General features: G+C 35.1%; 1 protein-coding gene and 1 long non-coding RNA gene across 2 annotated transcripts; both read right to left on the reverse strand.

The window, feature by feature from the left end:
* Positions 1-1,342: 1,342 nt before the first annotated feature.
* Positions 1,343-8,437, reverse strand: LOC142173316 (uncharacterized). The gene is made up of 2 exons (XR_012703042.1): positions 8,060-8,437; positions 1,343-1,871 (listed from the first exon to the last, which is right to left on the reverse strand). It is a non-coding gene; the product is annotated as an uncharacterized LOC142173316 (long non-coding RNA).
* Positions 8,438-10,431: 1,994 nt separating this feature from the next.
* LOC107767822 (carotenoid cleavage dioxygenase 7, chloroplastic-like) lies at positions 10,432-15,994 on the reverse strand (the record flags this gene model as incomplete). The annotated part of the gene is given in 7 exon segments (NM_001324957.1): positions 10,432-10,886; positions 11,164-11,481; positions 12,232-12,317; positions 12,427-12,711; positions 13,481-13,612; positions 14,895-15,023; positions 15,198-15,994. Coding segments are annotated over 7 exon segments (1,956 nt in total). The 3' UTR covers positions 10,432-10,637.
* Between the last annotated feature and the right edge of the window lie 5,807 nt (positions 15,995-21,801).

Raw genomic sequence — 21,801 nt, forward strand, 5'->3', positions numbered from 1 at the left:
CATATTTAAACAACTCATAGATTTCAATAACAGCGGGGCCAAGTGGGTCTTTAATTGTGCCCTCATTTATCATATTATTTCGGCACATTCAATTAGATGGAACATAAAACATGTTTAAACAAACTACAAGCCGTTATTTCAATCATCCAAAGCAAAATCTAAACTTTTAAATATCCATCACAGATTCAAATCCACAACTTCTTCATTCTAATAAACATGATTACAAAAGGGGTTATGGTATTTACCTGTTACCGATGAACAAATACAGGGAAACCAAATAAAAGTTTATTAGAGAAGGGGAGGGATGAAGCTCAACAACAGCAGCAGGGAAAACAACAGCAAAACGAGTCCTTTGAAATTCAAAATACTCTTCAAGAAAATCAGCAGAATCGAAGCCAAACCAAAAGGAATTGGAGCAATTTTGTTTTTTCGTTTTTGTTTGAAACTTTTTGAATTTTTTTTTGTTTCAGATCTCAAATCTAAAGTTTGAATTCCAGAAATTATTTTTAGCTCTTTTCGTGTGAGATCTCTGTGAAGGAGAGAGTGTGTGTGAGTTAAGATAGGTTACCAGTAGGAGAAGAGTGAATGTGTTGAGGGGTTTTGGAATTAAAGGGCGGCTAGAGTTTTTGTGTAAAGGGAGAGATGATCTCTATCTGGGAATTGGGAAGACGAGGGTGTTTTAGTAGATGAAAAAGAGAGATATGACATCATTTTGGTCTAAACGACGTCGTTTAGGAACTGAACCAGGCAGGTCGGGCATCAAAGGCATTTGGACGGGCCTGGTGAACTTGGGCTGCTAAAATCTTAGCCCAAAATACTTTAAATGTCCAAACACCCTTTTCTTTTCTCTCAAAATTAGACCACCTATTCTAATTTGAACTAATTTTGCACAATTAATCTAATTTTTAATTTTCAACTAGCAACTACATAATTAACTATATTAAAACTAATTAATTAAGACTAAGAATGCAAGGAAGACGCCAAAAACAACTAATGTATATTTTGTGACTATTATTTTAATCATGCTTTTAACATATGATTAATTGCTAAATGCAACTACACACTAAATGAAAGGTAAAATATTTTTGATGATTTTGATGATTTAAAACATTCCTAACTATGCATGAACAATGCGAATAAATGCAAAACAAATAAAAGAAAAATTCCTAAAATTCTATAACAACAATTAAAATTATTTTGGACTATTTTTAGGAGTAAATTCCTATGAAGGGCAAAGATTAGGTGCTCACAGCTGCCCCCCTTTGCTCGAAAACATGAAAAATTTTTGGGCAAAGATAAAGTGAGCAATTATGAGTAATTTTTGCCCGTTTGATACTCGATAGGAAGCATTTTGAAAAGGTTTGACCGAACATTGCTTCGGAGGTTGCCTACATATCCTTGGCTATAAAGGAATAAGGTTAGTGTAGTTCTAAAAGTTTTGGTAGTTGGAACTACCGAAGAGCTGTGATTACACTAATGTTGCTGCTTGCTGAACTCCTTATTATACCAAATCAAAATGAAAAGGAACTAAACAAGCATATCAACTATGAGTTACAAGATTCCTATCTATAAGTCTTCTGAAACTTGATCTTGAGTCTTGACTGGTCCTTCATGCAGACTCTGATCTGAACCTTGATGCTTGCTAGCTGCAGGTGCAAATTCATTCTTCGATGGCTTTTTCTGATCAAAACGGAAAATGCGATGCTCGTGACTTTAGTCATGTCTTGAGCAGTCGACATCATTTCATCCGCTTCTGCATTTTGGATTCACTTTTTTTTTTCTTTTCTTTTTTTCTTTTTATTTGTTTTTCTTTGTTTTGGATTGAAACTTCTTCTTTTGGTCATCTCGAACCACGTACCTCGAGGTAAAACCTGCTTAGACACCAAAACAAACAAACGAACAAAATTTTCATGCCCCAGTTTTCACTAGAAAAATTTCGTGAGTTATTTCTAACAAAACTCTATACTACTTCATTATTAAAAGCAATAAAAGGTTGTGATTGGTGTACTTTGGGAAAACATGATTCTTTGGGAATGTTGTACCTTGCGTTTAAATGATGCCTCAACTAAGGATTGGTGTACCTTATGTTGGAGAAAATATGATGAGGGAATAGTGTACCCTGTACTGGTAAGGAGACTAGGGAGTGGTGCCCATATGTCTAAAATATCATCAACTAAGGAATGATGACCCTATGCTGGAAAAGGAGACTAGAGAATGGTGACACCCTATGTCTAAAATAATATTAACTAGGGAGTGAAGACCCTATGTTGGAAAAGGAAACTAGGGAATGGTGACCCTATGTCTCAAATGACATCCACTAGGGAGTGGAGACCATATATTGGAAAAGGAGACTAGGGAGTGGTGACCCTATGTCTAAAATAATATCAACTAGAGAGTGGAGACCCTATATTGGAAAAGCAGACCATGGAGTTGAGACTCTATGTCTAAAATAACATCAACTTAGGGTGTGAAGACCCTATGTTGGAAAAGAAGACTGGGGAGTGGAGACCCTATGTCTAAAATAACATCATCTAGGAAGTGGAGACCCTATGCTGGAAAGGAGACTAGGGGGTGGAGACCCTATGTCAAAAATAGCATCAACTAGGGAGTGAAGGCCCTATGTTGGAAAAGAAGACTAGGGAGTGGAGACCCTATGTCTAAAATAACATCAACTAGGGAGTGGAGACCCTATGTTGGAAAATAAGACTAGGGAGTGGAGACCCTATGTCTAAAATAAAATTAACTATGGAGTAGAGACCCTATGTTGGATATGTTGGAAAAGAAGACTAGTGATTAGAGACCTTATGTCTAAAATAAAATCAACTAGGGAGTGGAGACCCTATGTTGGAAAAGAAGACTAGGGAGTGGAGACCTTATGTCTAGAATAACATCAACTAGGGAGTGGAGACCCTATGTTGGAAAAGAAGACTATAGAGTGGAGACCCTATGTCTAAAATAATATCAACTAGGGAGTGAAGACCCTATGTTGGAAAAGGAGACTAGGGAGTGGAGACCCTATGTATAAAATAATATCAATTAGGGAGTGGAGACCCTATGTATAAAATAACATCAACTAGGGAGTGGAGACCCTATGTTGAAAAACGCAACTAGGGATTGGTGTACCCTATACTACCATGACTTTGAACTTTTTTTTTATTTACTTATTTATTTATTTATTAAGAGAATGAGTAAAATGCAAGAAAGAATTTGGAGAAGACTTCGTTTTTGGAGTTATTGCTACTGCAGAGCTGTTTCTAGCCCTCGCGCAGTTTCTTTTGGTTGCACCTGCTTTTTGCAAAGTTTCTTTTTGATTGCACATGTCTCCTATTTTTCAAACAAAGAACAACTGTTAGTTTGAAATGGTGATTAGTTTTGTGGCCTTGAGTGTGTCAGTCACTTGATCTTGGCCGGCTTCTTTGGATGATAATTTTAACTGCAACTGGTCGTTTCCTGAATATCGATTGCACTTCTAGCCCCGGAGAACCTTTGGCTTTTCCAAACTTTGCCATGACGGTTGGTCGCGTGGGACTTAACCTTTTTCTACTGTATTTTGCCTTTGAAGGCCTTTGACTACTTGCTTCCAATTTTAACTTCAGAGCATTGAGGAACCTTTGGGTTTTCAAACTTTGCCAAGACGGTTAGCCACTCGGGACTTAACCTTTTCAACTTTATTTCGCCATTTTAGGCACTTCAATTTGATTTTCTCCTTCCAAGAGTTTTTGATTTCGAAGCATCGGCCGTCATGGCCAGTCGGGGTCGACTTGATGCCCCTGCCGAGGTTGGGTGCCTTTTTTGCATATTAACTTGTATCAAATAGGAGCCCTGTAAATCAGTATTGCCATCCCTTCTTTGCCTTAGTTTTTGGAACAAAGTTAGACCGAAAGGGATTAAAAGAAAAACAAATAATAGAATGGAAAATGAGTTTAAACAAAAGGTGTCCCTTCCGGGGAACAAAAAGAAAGACTTATCTGGGAGTACATGCGGATTTCAATGAACATGACATGCCTTTTGGACTTGATGCCTGATCCGTGTAAACCGTCCAACTCTCAAAAACTCATCGTAACTTTGCCTCAGAACCGGGAAACCTTGCCCAGGACTATGTCAATGCTAATGGCTGTGAGGATCCTCTTTTCGATCAGTGGCGCCCTCTGCGGGTTTTCACGAGCTGACCTCTTTCATTTCTCTTCTCACCGTCACCTTATAGTGCTCTTTGTGAGTTTTCACTAACAAGACTCTCTCATTTCAGTTTCTTTACTCCCCATCACCTTACGGTACTCGTGAGGGTTTCACCAATAAAACTCTCTCATTTTATTTCTCTCATTTTTATTGCATTAGATCCATGTAAATGTATCCTCCCATTTTGAACATCTTTGCCGATTGATCGGAAGGACTTGAAAAGGACTTGGATAAAAAGAATTTGGATTGAATTACAACTTTGGAACCTTTCAGGCGAAACCATCGCCAAACCATTATAACATCTACCCAGTTTTCACTTTTGGGGGAATGTGAATTTTTATTTTGGTGTGACTGAATCCCAAAGAGAGGTTGCATACGTATCCTTTTGAAATTAAGTCGAACGTAGTTCAATGAACTTTATTTTTGATTTTCTTTTATTTCTTTTACCTTTTTTTTTCATTTCATTCTTTAAATAACTTTCAGGTTCCAAAGAGGGCAATCAAAGAAAGGGAACCGACTCAAAAGGTTTGCAAAGGGTTGATAGTGTTTGGATTGCGAGCAAGAAAGCCTTCGTCATCCCAATCGGAGCATGTTAAAGTTTTGAAAAGGTGTCAAATGTAATACCTTTTGACTGCATCTGCATTGACAGCTGTCTCGGGGTCATTTTCTTCAATGTCTCCCAAATACAACGCTCACTTCTGCAACACCCTTCTTATAATGTACGGACCTTTCAAATTTGGAGCAAAATTTTCTTTGGCTTCTTCATGATGCGGGAGAATACGTCTCAGAACGAGTTGTCCTGCTTTGAATTTTTTGGGCCGCACTTTCTTATTGTAGGCACGAGCCATTCTTTGTTGGTACAACTGCCTGTGGCAAACTGCGGCCATCCATTTTTCATCAATCATAGTCAATTGTTCCAACCGGGTTTTGACCCATTCATTATCCTCGATCTCGGCTTCAACAATGATCCGTAGAGAGGGAATCTCAACTTCTGCAGGTAATATGACTTCAGTGCCATAAACCAATAAGTATGTAGTGACCCCAACTGACGTGCGCACTGTTGTGCGATATCCCAATAGTGCAAAAGGCAACTTTTCATGCCATTGCCTAGAACCGTGAAGCATTTTCCTGAGGAGCTTCTTGATGTTCTTGTTTGCCGTTTCAACAGTGTCATTAGCTTTGGGCCGATAAGGGGTAGAATTACGATGCGTAATTTTAAATTTTTTGCATACCTCCCTCATCAAGTGGTTGCTCAGTTTTGCAGTATTGCCTGTAATAATAGTTTTAGGAATACCAAAACGACAAATAATGTTGGAATGCACGAAGTCCACCACTGCTTTCTTGGTGATGGATTTGAAAGTGACTGCTTTGACCCACTTTGTGAAATAATCAATGGCAACCAAGATGAATCTGTTCCCATTTGAAGCTTTCATCTCGATTGGCCCAATAACATCCACGCCCCAAGCAACGAACGACCAAGGCACTGACATAGGATATAGCTCTGAAGGCGGTGCATGAATCAGGTCACCATGTATCTGGCACTGATGGCATTTCCGGACGAACCTGAAACAATCTTTTTTCATGGTCATCCAGTAATAACCTGGACGGAGAATTTTCTTTCAAGGATATACCCGTTCATGTGAGGCCCACATATTCCTGAATGCGCTTCGTTCTTGATCTGTTCAGCTTCTGAAGAATCTACGCACCTCAAGAGATTCAGATCTAGAGTTCTTTGTATAGGATCCCTCCACTTAAAAAGAAACCGCTTACAAGCCTTCTGATAGTTCTCTTTTGATCTCCACTGGCCTGCTCGGGATATTCTTTTATTTTCAAAAACCTTTTGATATCATGATATCATGGCTAACCATCTGGCTCCATTTCAATTGCGTTACGATAACCATGCCTTTCCCGAACCTGAATCTCCAGCGGGTCAATATAAACATTACCCGGGTATGACAACATTGAGTCCAAAGTAGCTAGTGCATCAGCTAGCTCATTGTGGAATCGAGGAATATACCTGAACTCGATGGACTTAAACCGTTTGCTGAGATCCTTCACGTGTTGCCTGTACGTGATGAGTTTGATGTCTCAAGTTTCCCATTCGCCTTGGGTGCCGAATGATTAAATTAAAATCCCCCATGATTAGTAATTTCTGTACATCTAGATCAACTTCCATGTTTATGCCCATGATGCAAGCTTTATACTCAGCAATGTTGTTTGTATAGAAGAACCAGAGCCAGGCTGTGGCCGGATAGTGTTGACATGTGGGCGAAATCAGAATTGCCCAATCCCCATGCCTTTTGCGTTTACGACCCCTTCAAAGAACATTTTCCAAGAATTGGTGTTCTCTGGAATTACTTCAACCGATTTTACTTCCTTGTTCGGAAAATAAGTGCTTAATGGTTGATATTCATCATCGACCGGGTTCTCGGCCAGGTGATCTGCCAAGGCTTGAGCTTTCATCACCATGCGAGTGACATAGACAATGTCAAACTCGGTGAGCAGGATCTGCCATTTTGCTAACCTTCCAGTGGGCATCGACTTCTGGAATATATACTTCAAAGGATCCATCCTGGTTATGAGATATGTTGTGTAAGCCAACAACTAGTGTCTCAGCTTTTGGGCGACCTAAGTTATGGCGCAACAAGTTCTTTCCAACAAAGTGTACTTGACTTCATAACTAGTGAATTTATACAAACCGCGCCACGTGAACCGCACCTACGATTTACAACATGTTTATTATTATTATTATTATTATTATTATTATTATTATTATTTGAAGTTGTGGTCGAGTCGCGTGACGTGAAACGCGCACTCGAATTGGGGTTTACATATCATGACTATGCCACAGGAACCGTACCCATAGTCACGATAATTTATTATTAATCGCACCTAAAGCAAGCTACGATGTTCAAAATTGTACCTAAACTAACTTGAGATGGCTCGTGAAGTTCAAAGACTTATGGAAGATTATTGTGGAAAAGAATGTATGACTTTGACTATTATGATAAGTCACTAAATATAACTCAATATTAAAAAAAAAAAATCACACTCTGGCTAAAAGAAATTACCATCAATATTAATGAACGAACTAATACATTAGCCTATACAATTGTATCTAATACGTGACCTAACTAAAAAAATACTTGACCCTATCCAAATACTTCAAGCAGCAAATATCAAACAATCTATTTGATAATATGGATACTTCCAACAGAACTTCATAGTAAGGAAAATAGCAGAAAGTTTAAAACAAGCACACCTCTTTGTTCGTTTACTCCACAAAGTTCAGTCCACTCCAAAGGTTTTTTTTAAACCTTTATACTTTCTTTAATAAAATTAGTGCTGACATCTCATAAATCCAACTACAACTAACAATATTAGGAACTTAGAAGCAAACACATATCGAGAGGAAAAAAATAAAGATAATACTGTAAAGGCACTCAAACATTCAACCAAGGTGCTAATTCTTCAAAGCTTCAAAATTATCCGAAACATACAAGGCAACGATAGTAAGAATGAACCTTTAAAAGCTGAAAATTACTTGAAACGATGTCGTAGCTACAGATGCGCGATTGGGCAGCGAAGAGAGAAACAGAACTAAGCTCTTAGATTTCAAGCAGATATTAACACATAATCATATTTAAACAACTTATTGATTTCAACAACAGCAGAGCCAAGTGGGTCTTTAGTTGTGCCCTCATTTATCATATTATTTCGGCACCTTCAATTAGATCGAACATAAAACATGTTTAAACAAACTACAGGACACTATTTCAATCATCCAAAGAAAACTCTAAACTTTTAAACATCCATCACAGTTTCAAATCCATAACTTCTTCATTCTAATAAAAATGATTACAGAAGGGGTTATGGTATTTACCTGTTACCGATGAACAAATAGAGGGAAACCAAATAAAAGTTTAATAGAGAAGGGGAGGGATGAAGCTCAGCAACAGCAGCAGGGAAAATAACAGCACATTAAGTCCTTTGAAATTCAAAATACTTTTTAACCAAATCAGCAGCATCGAAGCCAAACCAAAAAGAATTGAAGCAATTTTGTTTTTTCATTTTTGTTTGAAGCTTTTTGATTTTTTTGTTTGTTTCAGATATGAAATCTAAATTTTGAATTCCATAAATTATTTTTAGCTCTTTTCATGTGAGATCTCTGTGAAGGAGAGTGTGTGCGTGTGTAGATGGGTTAGTGCATATGAAAACCAATAGGAGAAGAATGAATGTTTTGAGGGGTTTTGGAATTAAAGGGCGGCTAGAGTTTTTGTATAAAGGGAGAGATGATCTCTATCTGGGATAGATGGAAAAGAGAGAGACGACGTCGTTTTGGTCTAAACGACATCGTTTAAGAACTGGGCCAGGCGGGTCGGGCATCAAAGGCATTTGGACGGGGCTGGTGAACTTGGGCTGCTAAAATCTTAGCCCAAAATACTTTAAATGTCCAAACACCCTTTTATTTTCTCTCAAAATTAGACCACCTATTCTAATTTGAACTAATTTTGCACAACTAATCTAATTATTAATTTTCAACTAGCAACTAAATAATTAACTATATTAAAACTAATCAATTAAGACTAAGAATGCAAGAAGACACCAAAAACAACTAATATATATTTTGTGACTATTATTTTAATCATGCTTTTAACCTATGATTAATTCCTAAATGCAACTGACACACTAAATGAAAGATAAAATATTTTTGATGATTTTGAGGATTTAAAACATTCCTAAATATGCATGAGCAATGCGAATAAATGCAAAACAAATAAAAAAAACTCCTAAAATTCTATAACAACAATTAAAATTATTTTGGACTATTTTTAGGATCTCACTCCTTTTGAGGTTGAAGATCCCAAAATAGGGGTTGATACGGACGACACTTGGAGTGCTTGTCATCCTAAATAGCTTGCTTTGCTACTTGTAACTGGTTCAAAACTTTCAAAGGTAATATGCTTTCCACATCAGCATAGAACTTGGAATTAGTAGCCTTAATGGAAGTTGATCTGGAGTTGATTTTCTGTGAAGTCATTTCGATGTTCTTGAACTTTAGTGATTGAAAAGTTCAGATGAGAGGTAGAGATTGTCCCATCGGGAGTGCCAGAATTTGTAGACAATAAGTTTGCGTCAAGAAAATAATCGAGATTGAAAAATATTACAACAATCGTAGCATTTGATTTCAAATAATATGGGTGTACAATCTCTATGAATCCTCTGATTCTTCTTTTTCAATATAAATTTAAGGGCCTTTGAGCTTGATCTTGAATTTGAATTTGATTTATCCTTTGCGGACGCTTTAATTGTTGCCACGAATTTTATCACGAACAAGTAGCCTTGATCTTGAATACTTGAAATTTGTGTTTGAAGTGCTTGAATAATGCTTGAACACTTGCAGTTTGCAGAGAATTGTAGCCTTTGATCTACGAGTTCCCTTGTGTCTTCTTGTTATAATTTCTGATGTCCTTTTTTGAGTTATGAAGACCCCTATTTATAGTTGTAGGAGGGAAGAGTTGTGATGAGAACAAACTCTTTCCGACCAATCAGATTGCGGAGTGACAAGGCCGCATTTGATTGGCCAGAACATGTTACTTGCACATGTGGCACGATTTTATTGGCCTTTTAATTTGACTTGGCATGCCTTGTCATTTTGAGACGTGGCACGATCCCATTGGCTTTTTTTGTTTGACTTGGTGTGCTACGTCATTTGACACGTGACACCAAACTGGGCCTCTAGGAAGATGGCATATCGGGCCTAATGAAGTGGACTCATCATTTGTAGCCCAATTAAATAGGCTAGCCCAATAGATTTAGACTTCTTTATTTAACCCATATGTATTGGACATATATAATTAATTCAATTATATTCGCGCATAATATTTATTTGAACCGAAATATATTTAATTGAGATTAAATTCAAATTTCTTATGGATTTAAATTCAATAACATTTCATTGCCTACACAAGTGTATGGGTGTTTGTTCCCCTTCATTTCTACTCTAGCACTCTTATTTCCAGTAGACTTGTACATTTGTACTTAAACTAGTATGCATCCCTATTTTATTACTACCTATTGAAAGCAAACCCCACCCCTTCCCAGTTCCCAGTACAAAAACAATGAAATTTTAACAGTTGCGTTGTTTGGAGTTGGAACATAAAGTCCAGTATACAGCTACACATTAGTTTCAAACCAAACGTCGCATAAAGTTAAATGCATATGAAGCATCAGAAATAATAGAATCGACATTGTTGGAACTGATCTTCTTGATTCTGGTATATACGAATGAACTATTTTACAAAATAATCCTGTAATTAGGATCTCTAATACTTTTGAATAAGCTATATATTAATAGACATGCGTACATTTTATTCTTTCTTTTTGGTAAAGATGGACATGTATACATGAAAACATTGTTTGGTGAAAAAAAGAAGAGGAGTTCCTCTTTGAAGCTGCAGCTACCTTGAGTTTTTTGAGTTCCCAAGATTAACCATGTTATCCTCCAGCATTGACCAAGAATCTTTGCATTTGGATTCAAAATTTGGTAAATTCCCTTGGCCAGTGTTGCTAGGAGCCCAAAAGCCATGAAAACCAAGTGGGAAATTCAAATGTCTTGGGACTTCAAGTCTTGCAACCACTTCATTCTTCTCTCCAATTATTTGTGCATCCAAAATTACAAGATAGCACCTTTGTGCTGACACTGCATACTGCAAATTTCCACATACAAAATCATAAGAATACTATAGAAGTAATGCTGAAGTTTGTTATAAAAATTAATGTTTCAACTTTTATATAATTCTTTTACACTACTAGGTCACTAAGTACGTGTAGCCTTTCATAAACTATGGGATTAGTCTTTGAAAAACAAGGTAAGTTTACATGCATGTAACAATAGATTAAAATATCCTGATTGTGTAAAAATTTTACGTTATCAGTGTATGTAAGTTAAATGCAAAAATAATTAATGATGATCTAATTGCTTACTTCAACCACAAGAAGGTATCCATCATCTTCTGTAATTCCTCTTGGGATAAAAACAGGTTCGCCAATGAATCTCCTTCTACCAGCTGACCACTTACGGACTGATTTATCAGCAGTATTTAGTTTCACAACTGTGTCAAAGGGAAAATGTGGCAGTGCTTGGCGAGAACCAGAAGAAGTTGCTGCATAAACATATTCATTTTTCTTGCCAGAATAGTCTGGATTCATGGCAGGGAAATCTGCAGCTTTATTCCACTGAGTGTTTAGGTCATTTACTGAACTTCTTGTGCAATTCCCATTTGTATCCAAGCTTATGGATACCTGCAATATATCAAGATTGCCACAAATGTGATCATTTTGGCTGTCCCAGTTCATGGCCCCATTCTTGTAGTATGACCCATTTAACTATTTAAGTATGACTCACATAAAAATGTAGTGTAGCCTGCCTTTTTATACACAATCAAATTAATAGTATGTTTGGTCTAACTTCTAAAATAACTTATTTTGAGAAGTGTTTTTCAAAAAAGTATTTTTGCTATATAATTTAAAAAATACTTTTGAACAACAATTAGTGTATGTTTGATAAAGCTTTTAAAAAGTATTTATAAGTGTATTTTTCTCAAAAGTGCTTTGGATTGAAGCTACTTTTTTCTATTTTTCAAAAACTGTTTCTACTTCTACTCAAATACATTTTTTTCCTTTTAAGAGATTGGCCAAACACCTTAACTTTGGAGAGAGAAAAAAAATATTTTTGGCCACACAAAAAAAAAATACTTTTGGCCAAAAATAACAGGCTATAAGTTAAATTTGATGCATGTATTGACATGCACGCTCAGATCATAGAAGAGTAGATTTAACTTATAAATACTGATAATATAAATAGTTCTTATAGTATCATGTGTAATTTTACTTTAATAGGTTAGACTAGTTTATACGTTACTAATTTCACTTATTACGAGTAGTTACTTGTAGTTATCTGATTTGATATCGGAAATATTTTTGCACACTAGCATTATATAAAAAATTAACTCTAAAAAATTCCTAGACAGTGGCAGGAGGGGGAAAAAAGACCTGAACTAAGTGCGGCAGTAGCTTTTCTTCTCCTTCTTCTACATTCATCATTGAAGGATCAAGTTTGCCACTTTGCCAATCGTAGCCTGGAAACACATGGAGCAAAAACAAAATTTCCATTATCTCTATTTTATTGGGAAATAGCAGAAACTAAGGGCATCAATTGGAGGAGCTAGTGTTACTAGTAGAATTTACCAAACATTTTCTGGAAATTGAACCATTGATAAGAGCAACCAGAAGCCTGAATTTGTATATTTACATTTCCATTCTCATCTTTTTCTTCAAAGGCATTTCCAACATGTAACACCCACATTTGTGTAGGTGCTTCTATAGGTTTTCTCCAGTCTCTCTGTACAATATTATTGGTTTGATTGTGATCAGAAAATCTGGGCAGCAAATAAATGGGAGATGTTGCTTTGCTTGGATTTACTGATAATGCAGATATCATTGGCGACAATCCACATACTGCTGTCATTGACCCTGCACTTCAATGAATAAGAGATGGAAAATCCAATCGATTTTGCTCTCCTTAGAAAATGATGTTGTTGAATACAATTCCAATACAGAGACAGTTAAAAAAAACTTTATCTTCATATTTAACACATAAGTATGAATAAGAGAAAAAACTAAAACATGAGTCGTTTTTTAGTTCTTAATTGAATTGATCATTCTCAAATGAGAAAAAACTAAAACATAGTCAATTAAGCGATCGAATTAAGTGATATCTCCTTTAGCTTGTATTAAGCTTTTATTTATGAAGGACACTACTACCATAAGGCAGAATTTAGTAAAAAAGAAAAGTGATATCTCACGATATTATATTATATTCCTTCTATTTTTTAAGTGCTGGGCATTGATAATCTAAAAATTTATGCTTCTGGGTCCTATGCATATCTGCACACAGATTTCAACGTATTGACATCACATTCTTGATTAATTGTGATTTTATGAAGAGCTAGAGGTAAGAGTTATGATCTTTAGTACTATATCAGCAAGCTCGATAACCTAATTAACTTTGTATTAGTTCACTTAACTGGAAAACTACACTTTTTTTTAATATTAAGATTTTTATTAAATAAATTTCAGAGAAATAAAGGTAAACTAGGACATCGACCTAATTACCTTAATATAGTACTCCTATTTAAGTCACCCAATTTGTGGTTCATGCTTTCATTATTTTTTACTTTCAAAATTTGAGATCATAATAATTTGAAGTTCTGTGGTAAAATCTGAAGGTTAAGTTAATTACCAGGAATATCCAGCTTGATACGATTTCCAAACAATATGTAGTGAGTATCTGTAAAAGCCCAATCATGGATCATTAAGTGGTCTGGTATGTCGAATTCCTGGCTTTGCAGCAGCTGGAAGTTGGAATCAAATTCTGGAGAAAAAAATAAAACCAAAAGTATCGATCAGTATTAGAAACAAAAACAAAGAATGAAACAAAGAACAAACATTAACATATGAAGTTGGATCATTGGAAACATAAAAAATTATACTTGGATAATCCTTAGCTCTTTGTCTTTTCTCCTCCTTGTTTTAGATGAAAGACATCCATTTCGTATTATGCCAATTAAGGCTCTAAGAATATTCTGTTTATAAAGGTTTAATTAATTGTATGTATTGATAGTATAATTTTTTATATATATAGTCGGAACCTCTTTAATAACAACATCCTCATATATCAACCATTCATTATAAAAGCCAATTATTTCTTGGAACCAATTTTTTATATTATATTTTACCTCTCTATAATAACTTTTTACCTATTAAAAGCAACATCCATCTTTATAGCAGACTCTTTGTAAAATTATCCATGTAGAATCTCTAATTATAAGATCACCAATAATAAGTTGAAGGAGTTTGACATCAACTAACTGCTACTAGGATTGAGATAGAAAATTTAACTGTTAACCTCTTAGATTAACTTCAAGGCAAAGCTATTATATATACTTTTGCTGAAAGATTGGACATCTTCGCTAATTCAAGCGTTATACTGTTAGTAAGAGACCGAAATCTATGAAACAAGCTATAACTACAGAGTTTTTTCACCAATCTTAAAATAATTTAATCTTCTAGTAGCTTTAAATATGTATACTTTAGAGTTTAAATTTATCTTTTGAGTATTTAAATTTAAATAATTTTCTTATCCTTTATATGTAACACTAAAAAAATTAATTTTTGGATAATTTTTGTTTATAACAGCCAAAATATATTTAAACGTCAAATGTTGTTATAGGTATATAACAACCATACTATAAAGCCAAAAAATATTGGAACAAACGATGTTGTTATAAAGAGGTTTGACTATATATATCTATATCTATATATATATATATATATATATATATATATATATATATATATATATATTAGTAAATTTATTTTAAAGGTAATTAAAAACAATTTACCTACATGTCTAGATATCTGTTTCTCTTTTCCCCCCACCCACACACACAAAAAAAAAACTCTTTTTTCTGCTGCTTAACGGTGAAAGTTATCATGGAAACCTAAACTTTGAACAAGCACCAAATATTAGTGCAATGGATACTTAGTTCTTATAAACAATTTTTCTTTAATTCTTTCCCACTTAAAGACTTTGTTTACTTTCTAAGACTAAAAAAGTAAACTAAAAATCAATTCAAGTTTATAACCAAACTTACCGTAAAATGTAAAATTACTCCGAGGGAGTAACATATCCTCTGCGTTGCATGACGCGATCAAAAGTCTGTTTCTACGAGCATCAATCTTGTAATGGGACAACAATCTCTTTGGAGGCATCTTAAATACCCCTGAAAATACCCACCAAAAATATAATTTACCACAAAACTCAAGCTTATAAATTATAAAAAAAAAAGGACTCTGCAACAATGAACAAAAGTCAGATAACTTAAACTACACTAATAGTATACACGTTAGTTAGAAGAAAAAAAGTGTGTTTTAGTATTAGCACTACTAGTACATACCATATAATATGGGTTTCAAGATTTGAGCTGCAACATCCAAAAAATCACCATTAATTAGTTTTTTTTGTTCTGCTAATGATTTGCAGTTGTTGTTGATGAGCTCAAATTTCCCAACAGTCTTCAAAGTCTTAGAATCAATCTCATAAGGATCACCACCTTCCCACAAGCAAAACAACCTACCACCCCATTGTAACACACTAGTATTAGCCACATTCTTCATAACCTTAGTGTTACCAACCATCTTCCCACCTTTCAGGACCGAAAACGGGCCCCGGTGAGTGAACCGCCATTTCCCGGTCACTGGGTCCCGTTCCTCGGCCTGAGCCTCCGTCTCAATGTACCTAGCCATGAACTTAACCTGACCTGAACCACCATCTATTTCAAATGTCCTTAGGTAACCATGGCCATCTAAAGGGTGCACTGTGGACCCATGATCATCGGCGAAAAGGCCCGGCCCGGTGAGATAATACTTCCCCGAGGGAAAATCGGTCGGTATGGCGCCCTCAACGACCCGAAGGGTGATGGGTTCAGTGGCTTCTGAACGTTGGGACACAAAAAGGAATTGATAATCCCAAAAGGCAGTAATTGTATCATCAATTTCAGGTACTGGTGTATAAACTTCATGAGTTGGTGATGTTGTTATTGTTATGGCTCGTGGTACGTGGCTTGGCAATGTTATGTGGCTCGCCGTGGACGGCAACTTTGCTGGTGGCAGAAGTTTTGGAGGAATAATATTATGGCAAGCTTTGGCCTGCATTTTGGCTAGCTTTTGTTTTCTAGAGGGATGGCAGTGATACAAATTAACAAGCCATCGAACTACCTATATATAATATGTAAGTTTACATCACCCTCAACCCCACTCCCCCGGCCTTCCCTCCCTTGCGGTGGATCCAATGGTGGAATTAGAAATTTGATTCGAAATATAAAGACAAAAACATACAAAAGAGTCAAGATGATTCATATATATTATTTGTAATATGGCCATTATTTTGTCAAACGGAGTCTATCTCAGATAAGCATAAACATCTTTGTAAAGTATAGACTTTGTTGGCAATATTCTTTGGGACCCAAAAGTATTGCATTGTGTGTTGGACATCATTTGCACAAGTTGTATATCTTCTTTTACACCTAAGAGGTCAAGACTTTTTTGCCTATAAAAGGGAAGACCATTAGTTCATTTTAGACACACCAACAATACTTGTCTTCAATTCTTGTTTCTTCCTTTATTAAGAGTGTTTTGTATGAGAGTTAAGTGTTGGGAAGCACTTGTGTGAACCCTTTCTTTGGAGTGATCTTGTGAGGTTATTCTCTTAGGGTATTTGGGATTAATTAGAGTGTTTACTCTAATTTTGTACTCTCTTTTGTACTTTTATTGTTATAGTAAATTGCTCCTCTCCGCTTGTGGACGTAGGTCACTTTGACCGAACCACGTTAAATTTGTGTCTTCTTTATCTACTTTAATTGTCGTTGTTATCAACTTCCATTGTCTTTGTTATTGTCATTATACCGTTGTTTTACTAAATTTCGCACTACCCGGATTCACGATCCTAATATTATTTGCACATTGAAAATAATTTTGACTATAATTTCACGACGAACCCTCTTGCACCCAATAGCTCCATCACTGAGTGGATCAAACTATGTTCTAAAAGAAAATATAATATACATTAAGTAGTAGCTAAAAATATATAAATAGTAGATATACATTTTAAAATCTACTCGTGTTAGTTACTTCCTTCGCCCATCTTTACTTGTCCATGTTTGACTTGTCATACCCCTTATGAAATAATTAATAAAATAATAATTTTACTATATCACCTCCAATTGTAATATGTTGGAAAATAAATTGAAATTGATTAGTAATACTTAATAATAAGGGTAAAATAAATATAAAATGATAAAGTATACCTTGGCCTTTTAAATTAAACAAGTAAAAGTGAACATAAAAAAAAGGGCAGTTTCGCTCACTAAGCTCCCGCTATGCGCGAGGTCCGGGGAAGGACCGGACCACAAAGGTCTATTGTACGTAACTTTATCCTGCATTTTTTGCAAAAAATTGTTTTCACGATTCGAACACGTGACCTCCCCACGTTTCTTTTAAAATAATGGATAGGTAAAAATGAACAAAGTGAGTAAAACTTATAATTAAAATTTGGATTCGTTCACATCACCGTCCCAAGAGAATTAAAAAGAAAAGGTACTCATTTGGAGTGGGTGGTGGGGGAGGAAACAGTCAAAAGCTTTCTTTTCGTTTGGCTTCTATTTCATTTTCTTGGCAATGACGAGTTGTCCTATGCTTTGGTAAGATCGTATGGAATTGTAAAATGTCTTGGTGGGACTATGTCACCACATTCAGAATTTGTAAGTTACTATAATATTTAGACAATTAAGGTGGTGGGCCTTTTATGCCTCTAACTTTTTCTTAATTGGAAGACAAGCTCCTATTTGCTTATTGTACGAGCTGAGTGCAGCAACAAATATTACGGAGTATATTGTTTGTTTGTTGTTTGCTACCTTTCTTCAAATTTCAAGGAATATGCCGTCTTGGTTAAATTAAAACACTTTTGCGGGATTCCAAAGAGAGCTGCATAAATTTCTCCTCTTTTGGCTTCTATATGATTGTACACCTCTATAGTGTAATGCTTCTTTTAACTATCCAAATCTTATAATTTATAGTATACGGATAATCGATAAGAACTGACATACACATAAAAAGATGTATATAAAGTTTGAAATATGATAAACCAGGTACACGATTATAATTGGTATCTCAAACCGAATCGGAAAACTGCACCAAACCGAAAAATCAAACCAAACCGATTAAAAAATCCGACTAGGTTTGGTTTGACTTAGTTTGGTATTGAGTAAAAAATCCGTAAAAAATTCGAACCATACCGAATATAAATATATAGTATTTATATATACTTTTAAGACTTTATATAGATTCTTTTTAAAATATCTAAAAATGTTTGTGATTATCTCATGGGATATAGTATTTAATAAAAAATGAAGTCCATCCATTTTTTATTTACTTTAAATAATGGTTTGTGTCATCATTTTTTTAATCAAGTGTTAGTGAATTGTTAGTCAATTTTTTTTAATACTTATTAAACATATATTCACTTATCAAAATTTTATCTATAACTTTAACAAAGTAAGATTTGAATAATATTCATGTAACAAAAAAATCTGAAAACCCGAAAAATCCGACAAAACCGAACAAATCCAAACCGATATAGTTGGTTTGGTTCGGTTTTGATAAAAACCGAACCAACCCGGTCCATGTACACCCCGCACATAGATTATATATAATGTGTGTGGAAATAGTCTTTTTAGTGGTAGAAGAATCAAGTATCTTTCAAATTTGCATAATGTTGTATATGTGTCATGATAGATTATATTGAGTAATGATGAATCACTATTATATTGTGTTGTCGTACAAAATCAAAGTTTTGCATGAAAATGATTATAATGATGAATATATCACTTCCATTTTTTCTTTCTTTCTTTGCCAATTGGTATATACCACATTCAACCCAAGTAGGCCAGAAAACAAAAAATCATCCAACCTTATGCAAGAGTAATCATCACATTGTAGAATATACTTAATTCCAACGGCCAGTTAATTATATTTACAAGTACCCTTAGTAGTAATAATAGTGACATTAGTGCACCATATATATAAGCAAAAGGACAATTGATCCATGATTACATCACACTACTTAGTACTAATACTAATATACTATATTATTATGCATAAATATTGATACCAATATGAGATGTCGTGGTTGATTCCATCAACATAATGACAAAAGAGGGTCCACATTGTTTGTTTCATGGCCGTCTAATGAGGAATCTTTGTGATTTCATGCATTCATCAACTTCCACCATTCTATAATATAATGAATTTGAACTACTCCTAAAAATATAAAATACATAGGACCTTTCCAAATTGGGGTTTGTATTGACTAGGGTCCAATCAATGTTATGTTCCAATTGAGTGGATCTTGGGTTGGTGGGTAGGACCATTTTTTATAAGGCTTTCAAGAATCAAGGGCAACCATATTGGAGACGAAGTGCACATTATCATTTGCTTTGGGCAAAGTCTTAATTTAGTTTACACCCCCTTGCTTCTTTAATCATACATATTTGGTGCCATAACATGAGGAGAAAATGATTTCACTAATGAGCACATACACACTTTAATTTCTTTTAGAAAAGTAAAAAAAGAACTATAGTTTTTTTGTTCCATATTTTCCCTTTGAACACTAGGTGAGTACAGAGAAAAAAGAAGCAACTTAATGAAAGTGTAATGGAGAAATTAAGGAACGTAGGCCTTGAATGGAAAGGGTTTACTGCCACAAGTATAAGCGGATCAAGTGAGCAAAGGGCAGTCCGGTGCACAAAATATTTTGTGTTCACGCAAGCTTCGCGGACTGACCGTACCCCAAGGGATATAATGTAGACAGTCTACCCTAATGCAAGCATTAATGGCTACTTCCAATAATCAAGTGAGTGCAAAGTACAATTGCATACACTATCTAGCTCTTGGTAGCTGTGGTATGAACTCATACTTATAGTTTTTAATAATTATTTAACTTATATAGAGAGTTCTAGTAAAATTTAGTAAGTGCCTATTTGAGGCGAAGTCCAGATTTTTAATTTATGGGTGAACCACAATTCTTTTTTTTCATGGAGTTCTAACTAAATTATTTGTATATATTAAATAAATTTTAATACAAATACAAGGTTTGAGCCAAAGTTAATGGCACCACACATGTTGTCAAGACATATTAGATAAGCCTTTTTTTACTACACTCTTTTGAGTCCACCTAATTTGAATCCGCACGGTGAAGTAACTTAAAAAAGAAAAGAATTTTATAAAACTATGAACTATGAAGTTTCCTTAGCTTATGTTTAATTTTTGAAAACCAATCAAAGATTAGATGTGAGATTTTTATTGTAAATAAATAACAAATGAAACAAAAGCTGCAACTCAATCAACTATTTGTAGCACGTATATTGTGATTATTATCTTGCATTAAAACTTAGTTTTCAATAATTTATGATTATTGTTGAGTTGAATGGAGCTCACACGAAGAGGCCCAATAGTTAATAGTAGTATTAGGCCCAATATGTATAGCTGGCCCATTCTTACTTACTTGTATTAGGTCCATTCATTATAGGACATTCTTTTATCTCACTTTGTACAGATTTTACAGAAGCAATGAAATAGAAAATTCTTCTATTTTCTCTCTCACACACATCACCCGATCTAGGGTTCCTTTTTCATTTTATTTTCTCAATTTCTACAAATGATCAGTGTAACATGATATCAGAGCGGGATAATTAGAATAATCTCGGACACAGCTATCGTCTGATCGTACCGTTGGACAGAATTTGGAGATTTTTTCGGTGTGGTGATTTTCTGGCAGTGAAAATTAGGTTTTTCTCTCTAAATTTTGAATCCAACATTCGAAACCTTTTATCCTCTTGATTTTAAAGACGGTTGGTAAATTCTCTCACTTTCCTCGTTTGCATGTTCGATTTGGGTGATTTCTAAGGTTTTAGTACTGGAATCAATACTGATTTGGGTTGTATATATTTTACTTGCATCATTCTACTGATTCTACCGTTGTATTTTACTGCTGTATATTGCTGTCCACAATGAGTATTAACATAAATCTAACTGAGGAACCTCAGGCTAATATGACCGGTTCTGAAGTATTTAGGAATTTACTCTAGATCCATCTCAGCCTTTCTATGTTCACCCATCCGATAGTCCTGGTAGTCAATTGGTCACTATTCATTTTAATGGGACTGGTTTCATCCTCTGGCATAGTAGTATATATATTGGCCTCTCTCTCAGCTAAAAACAAACTAGGATTGATTACTGGCAGGATACCTCAACCTCAGCCTCATTCTCCCTATTATCCTTTTTGGGAGCATTGCAATAGGTCAAGGCTTGGATTACCAACTCCTTGACTAGAGAAATTGATGTAAGTATTATGTGCTTCAGCACTGCTAAGGAAGTCTGAAAAGACATAAATGATAAACATGGTCAGTCAAATGGTTCCAAATATATACAGACTCAGAGTGAAATTAGTAGTACTTCTCAAGGGACATCTAATATAGCTAGCTACTTCACCAGAATGAGGAGTCTCTGGGATGAGCTCAATTCTGCCTATGTTGGACCAACATGTTCATGTGGTGCACTTCCTAAGTTCTGAGGACCAATATCTATTCCAGTTTATCAGTGGGTTAAATGAGTCATATTCCACAGTCAAGAGTAGCATTTTAATGATGTCTCCTTACCCAACCATCAGCAAGGCTTATTCAATTCTACAACAAGTTGAGAGTCAAAAAGAGGCTAAGTCCATAGCTCCTTGTTTTTCAGCTGATTCAGCAGCATCATTTTTTGCTTCCTCTAGCACTTCTTCTTCCACCAATAGACCATATCATCAAAGTGTAAATTTTGAGTCTAAAAGGCCTACTTCTCCTGTAACTTGCAAATACTACAAGAAACTTGGGCATAGTGTAGACAAATGTTATAGAATTCATGAGTTTCCAATTGATTTCAAGTTCAAGTTCAAGAGGTCTGCTG

Source organism: Nicotiana tabacum, chromosome 19 (assembly GCF_000715075.1).
Source record: "Nicotiana tabacum cultivar K326 chromosome 19, ASM71507v2, whole genome shotgun sequence".
Taxonomy (NCBI): Eukaryota; Viridiplantae; Streptophyta; class Magnoliopsida; order Solanales; family Solanaceae; genus Nicotiana; species Nicotiana tabacum.